We start from the raw sequence: 6,000 nt of genomic DNA, 5'->3' as shown, positions 1-6,000 counted from the left end.
GTAATCCGTATGAAAGGTGCATTTCTCACTAAAGGTGCATCCGGAGATGGAGATATGTTTTTAGCCGACATTGATTTAGAAAACAATAGTTTATTTATAAACAATTAAAATGCCTCGTTATTTTTTCAGACACATTTATTATAGCCTATAACTCACCTATAAATCCCCTTTCTGTAGGCTGTGGTTATGGTCTTCTCATTCAGCACTGCGGGAAAAATTTAATTTCCAGGTTCTAATTTGGCCCTAGAAAACCAGTACAATCTACATTTTTTCCATATTAATTTGTGAATATTTTAAATGTTTAATAAAGGAGCAAAAAATCATAAACAAATATCTTAAAATTCGTCGATATTTTTTTTTTTTTTTTGCGCAGCATTTGGTGTACAGTTCAAATTAAAATTTTGGTGTTTAACTTTGCGTTTTAAAAATAGGCCTACAACAACCGTTCATTTTTCGTTTTGCAATTACGGGTTAAATAAGGGAAAACGAATGGACACAAAAGTAGGCTACACTGACCGTTTGGAATTAATACGAGACAGAGTTCTTTATTAAATTCATAAAAGAAACAATTACAGGAATAGCCTACTGGACTCTAAACCTCAAAGAAATGCCACAATCAAGACCTCGGAGCAGAAATGAGGGAGAACTCTGTGTCTTTCCCTGCCATCAATGCTTGGATAACACACCACGTCTCCTTCCATTAATAATAATAATGTCTAGTGCGGTGGCTATAGGCTATAACGTTAAACCTACCAACGTCCGTTACCATGATTTTTGGAATGGCTTATCGCGAGAGGAAAAACGAACGTTTTAGTCGCAAAACATCGGTTAATGGAAACGCCCTCATTTCGCAATAGTTTTTTATCGACATATAGAAAAAAATCGCAAAAGTTTTGCGCAAATCCGTAATGGAAACGCGAAAGAGAGAGAATGTTGTTGCAGCTGGAGCTAATCGACGTTGAACAACAAATGATTTTATTGCAAATGTTTAATCGCAGAAGAATCAAACGTTCCTCAACTTGATATCGTTAAAACAAATAGTGCAGTGATCACTTTAAAAATGGCGGTATAGCGGGAGGGGGAAACCGGAAAAGCTTCACTCCCGAAATGATGTATCTGACCAATCACAGCCCTTGTGGTCTGCGTCGCCTCGACGCGTAGTTAAGGAGGTGTACGTCGAGCTACGGCGGCGGGGTCGGAGAGGGGTTCGCGGCGACGCAGAGAGGTCTGCGGGGGTACGCCGTCGATTCCACGCAGAAGCATAAAACAGGCTTTACATGTGGCACTACTGTCGAGTCCATATCGTAAAAGCCTGTGCGCAGAGTTGGGACTGATTTACCAAAGAATCCAGTGAAATATACCGAATACAAATAAAGAATGTCTTTCACTGCCTTATTACGCCATAAAGAGGCGGGCCTGGTGACAATAAAAGCTGATTTTGGACTAACAAGGACGGTTTCAGTTCTGAAACTTTCAGGGTATTCTTATAATATGATGACCTCTTATTTGCCAAAACGTCAAGGAAAATGTTATTAATCATTTCGTGACGAAGAAGTTTTCTGAGAAATGTATCAAAATAAGTGATTAGGTGCTTAAAGCAAGACAAAAATAAACGTGTTTTCCCCTTTAGTATGAAGTCAGTTAATTTTGATACATTTTTATTTTATCTTCAGTCATTTTGCTTCTCCAGTAAATGTATCTTGATATAAGAATGTTTAGATATTTGTGCTGGAAAACAAGACAGAAACTCTGAGGAAGAGCATGACGTTTGCAGTGTTTACACACACTGTATTAACATGCTGAGATACATGTATTTGCAATTCTGTTTTATAGTTTAAGGAATTTTCATATTGCACTTCTGCATTGGAAAAAAAGATCCTCACAGTCAGCTCATGCAAAGACTCGCAGCGTAATTAGTCCAGCGCTGTGGCTAGCAGAGTTGCGGCTCACGCCTCGCGTCCGCGTCCGCGTGCCGGCTGTAGTTCCCTGGCTCGATGTAGCCGTCCTCTATAAAGCCGTCGTCCTCCTGCTCCTCCAGCTCCTGCGCGCTGGCCTCCGTCTGCTGCGTGTCCAGGCTGAAGGTGGAGAAGCGCCCGCTGAACACGCCCGGCTCCGCGTCCTCACACAGCCTCTGGTGCCGGTAGTTGAACAGGAGCTTGTACCAGGACGGAGACTTGACAGCGCAGACGACGATGATGGAGGTGCTGAGAGCCAAAGCCACGACACCCAGCAGAAACTTCCAGCTGTGGCTCCCCGTGTGCGTCCCTCCATCACTCGCAGTGAAGCCTGAGGGGACACACACACACACACACACATCATCATCTACACACACACACACACACATCATCATCATCTACACCCACACACACACACACACACACACACACACACATCATCACCTACACACAGCATCTCTAACCCTGAGGACACACACACACACATCATCATCATCTACACACAGCATCTCTAACCCTGAGGACACACACACACACACACATCATCATCATCATCATCATCTACACACACACACACACATCATCATCATCATCTACACACACACACACACACACACACACACATCATCATCTACACACACACACACACACACACACACACATCATCATCTACACACAGCATCTCTAACCCTGAGGACACACACACACACACACACACACACACACACACACAAACACACACACACATCATCATCATCATCTACACACAGCATCTCTAACCCTGAGGACACACACACACACACACACACACATCATCACCTACACACAGCATCTCTAACCCTGAGGACACACACACACACACACATCATCATCATCATCATCATCTACACACACACACACACATCATCATCATCATCTACACACACACACACACACACACACACACACATCATCATCTACACACACACACACACACACATCATCATCTACACACAGCATCTCTAACCCTGAGGACACACACACACACACAAACACACACACACATCATCATCATCATCTACACACAGCATCTCTAACCCTGAGGACACACACACACACACACACACACACACACAAACACACACACACATCATCATCATCATCTACACACAGCATCTCTAACCCTGAGGACACACACACACACACACACACACACATCATCACCTACACACAGCATCTCTAACCCTGAGGACACACACACACACATCATCATCATCTACACACAGCATCTCTAACCCTGAGGACACACACACACACACACACAAACACACACACACTCATCATCATCATCTACACACAGCATCTCTAACCCTGAGGACACACACACACACACACACACACACAAACACACACACACATCATCATCATCATCTACACACAGCATCTCTAACCCTGAGGACACACACACACACACAGCATCTCTACACATCACTCTCCATCACTCGCAGTTCTGAAGTTTAGGCTTTACAGCAGCTCTAGAATAAAGTTATTGTCCAGCTAAAGTTAGTTTTGATTGATTCACTTCCGTTGTAAAGATCATTAGTGATTAGCTTAGCGGCCGCTAACACACACCGCTCTAACAGAACACCCTTAACGCGCTCCGGCTCATTCACACACAACAGTGCCTGGTGGCTCGAGAACGCAAACCCTGAAACAGGTTCTGGTGCAAACCTTGAACATTTTTGAAAAACGTTATCATCTCCGCGTAACCTTAAAAACCGCCAATCTGTGAAAACGCTGACGGCGTGCACACTCGTATCACGTGTTCAGTCTATAGGTGTGTGTGTTTGAACATGTTAGTTCCTTTCCATGGCCTAATCCACCGACACATCAGCTGTGTGTTTGATACTGGTTTGAGGAAAATGTTTTTCCCATTATTCCTGATGTTCTTACCTTTGCTGGAGCTGTAGACGCGACTGCTGCGGCTCTGCTCCGTGGTTAGCGGCGCTGCTGATCTAGTCCTCGCTGTTGGGACTTGATTTAAGCAGAAAGGGTTCCCATCAAGGACAGCTGTTTTCTGGGGGGTGTAACAAAACACTTCTCTGCCTGCAAACAAACATTTGGCAGATGAATACACCAAACAAACATGAAGTTGGCCAGAGCATAAACACCACATCTGAAGATGCTCTCGTTCTCACCGGTGGATACGCCAGACTCGTTCAGATGTTTGATGAGACTTGTGAGCGAACAGGAGCAGTTCCACGGATTTTCCTCCAAATCCAAACTCTTCAGTTTTATCAGTCCTCTAAAGATGTCTTTGTGGAGGGTTTTCAGTTCATTTCCCCTCAGTTTGAGAGTCTCTAGGAGCGTGAGGCTGGCGAAAGCTCCTTCAGGCAGGGACTGTATGTGGTTGTAAGAAAGATCTAGCACCCGAATCCCGGGATACCCGCGTAGGATCTCGATATCCGAGTCAGACATGGCGACCGAGTTCTGGCTCAGGATCAGTTCGGTGAGGTTTGCAGGTTTCCCTGCAGGAATGCTTGTCAGAGATGCGTTGTTCATATCCACCTGAACACAAAGGTTAATGTGTGTTTGAACACTTGTGTAACACTTACTACTTCACTGCAGATTCTCCCTTTTCACTGTATTTTACATGGAATTCTCCACAGTTTAGTCTATGATTTGTCTATGCCTTATTGTTAGACAGTGACTGATATAGAAAATGTTTATATAATTCACTGTAAAGCAACACCCGAAGCTCTCACCTGCAGTGCGATCACCTGTGAGCTCATCAGAACGACTGCCATCCAGAACACACACACTTCTGTCCCAGCCATGATCTCTGCGAACACACACACACACACACACACACACACCTGTGATCTCCGTCACCTGTGATGAGAACAGCACTGCATCAGACACACTCACCCGAACCCTGTGTATAAGAGCTCTCGATAACTGATCCTGATAGAGAAGCTTCTTGAGAGTGAAAACCCTCTTCATGAGCGTCACACAAAGAGGATCTTTGTGCGAAGAGTCAGTCTCCTCTCAGCATCTGATGTCCCGTGTCTGTGCTTGTGTTCGAGCTGCCTTCTGTTATCTGCCATCAGACACACAGATCCTCATGGCTTATCCTGCACAGTCCCCCAGTGTTCTCCCGTGTTTTCCCGTGTTCTCTCGTGTTCTCCCGTGCTCTCCAGTGTTCTCCCGTGCTCTCCCGTGTTCTCTCGTGTTCTCCCGTGTTCTCCAGTGTTCTCTTGTGTTCTCCAGTGTTCTCCCGTGTTCTCTCGTGTTCTCTCGTGTTCTCCGGTGTTCTGCCGTGTTCTCCAGTGTTCTCCCGTGCTCTCCCGTGTTCTCGCGCGTCCTCCCGTGTTCTCCCGTGTTCTCCAGTGTTCTCTTGTGTTCTCCAGTGTTCTCCCGTGTTCTCTCGTGTTCTCTCGTGTTCTCCGGTGTTCTGCCGTGTTCTCGCGCGTCCTCCGGTGTTCTCCCGTGTTCTCCCGTGTTCTCCCGTGTTCTCCCGTGTTCTCCCGTGTTCTCCAGTGTTCTCCCGTGTTCTCCCGTGTTCTCTCGTGTTCTCCCGTGTTCTCCCGTGTTCTCTCGTGTTCTCCCGTGTTCTCTCGTGTTCTCCCGTGTTCTCCCGTGTTCTCTCGTGTTCTCCCGTGTTCTCTCGTGTTCTCCCGTGTTCTCTCGTGTTCTCCCGTGTTCTCCAGTGTTCTCCCGTGTTCTCTCGTGTTCTCCCGTGTTCTCTCGTGTTCTCCCGTGTTCTCTCGTGTTCTCTCGTGTTCTCTCGTGTTCTCCCGTGTTCTCCCGTGTTCTCCAGTGTTCTCCAGTGTTCTCCCGTGTTCTCCCGTGTTCTCCCGTGTTCTCCCGTGTTCTCCCGTGTTCTCCCGTGTTCTCCCGTGTTCTCGCGCGTCCTCCCGTGTTCTCTCGTGTTCTCTCGTGTTCTCTCGTGTTCTCTCGTGTTCTCTCGTGTTCTCCCGTGTTCTCCCGTGTTCTCTCGTGTTCTCTCGTGTTCTCTCGTGTTCTCTCGTGTTCTCTCGTGTTCTCCAGTGTTCTCTCGTGTTCT

General features: G+C 46.3%; 2 protein-coding genes across 2 annotated transcripts in view; one reads left to right on the top strand and one right to left on the bottom strand.

Moving 5' to 3' along the window:
- Positions 1-6,000, top strand: part of ift74 (intraflagellar transport 74) — a 58,617-nt gene that overhangs the window by 20,972 nt on the left and 31,645 nt on the right. The window lies entirely within an intron of this gene.
- Positions 3,742-5,093, bottom strand: LOC130076954 (leucine-rich repeat and transmembrane domain-containing protein 2-like). Its single transcript, XM_056242257.1, has 3 exons — positions 4,700-5,093; positions 4,133-4,502; positions 3,742-4,040 (listed from the first exon to the last, which is right to left on the bottom strand). The coding sequence occupies exons 1-3, from the start codon at positions 4,769-4,771 to the stop codon at positions 3,766-3,768; spliced, it is 717 nt and encodes a 238-aa protein (XP_056098232.1). The 5' UTR covers positions 4,772-5,093; the 3' UTR covers positions 3,742-3,765.

The sequence above is a fragment of the Rhinichthys klamathensis genome, unplaced genomic scaffold (assembly GCF_029890125.1).
Source record: "Rhinichthys klamathensis goyatoka isolate OS25496 unplaced genomic scaffold, OSU_Roscu_1.1 h1tg000717l_1, whole genome shotgun sequence".
Taxonomy (NCBI): Eukaryota; Metazoa; Chordata; class Actinopteri; order Cypriniformes; family Leuciscidae; genus Rhinichthys; species Rhinichthys klamathensis.
This window is presented reverse-complemented; position numbering and strand designations above follow the sequence as displayed.

Coding starts and splice junctions, on each gene's coding strand:
- LOC130076954 (XM_056242257.1), bottom strand. CDS start 4,771: ATGGCTGGGACAGAAGTGTGTGTGTTCTGGATGGCAGTCGTTCTGATG. Junction 4,503..4,699: donor CACAGGTGATCGCACTGCAG/GTGAGAGCTTCG, acceptor CTTTGTGTTCAG/GTGGATATGAACAACGCATC. Junction 4,041..4,132: donor CGAGTCTGGCGTATCCACCG/GTGAGAACGAGA, acceptor GTTTGTTTGCAG/GCAGAGAAGTGTTTTGTTAC.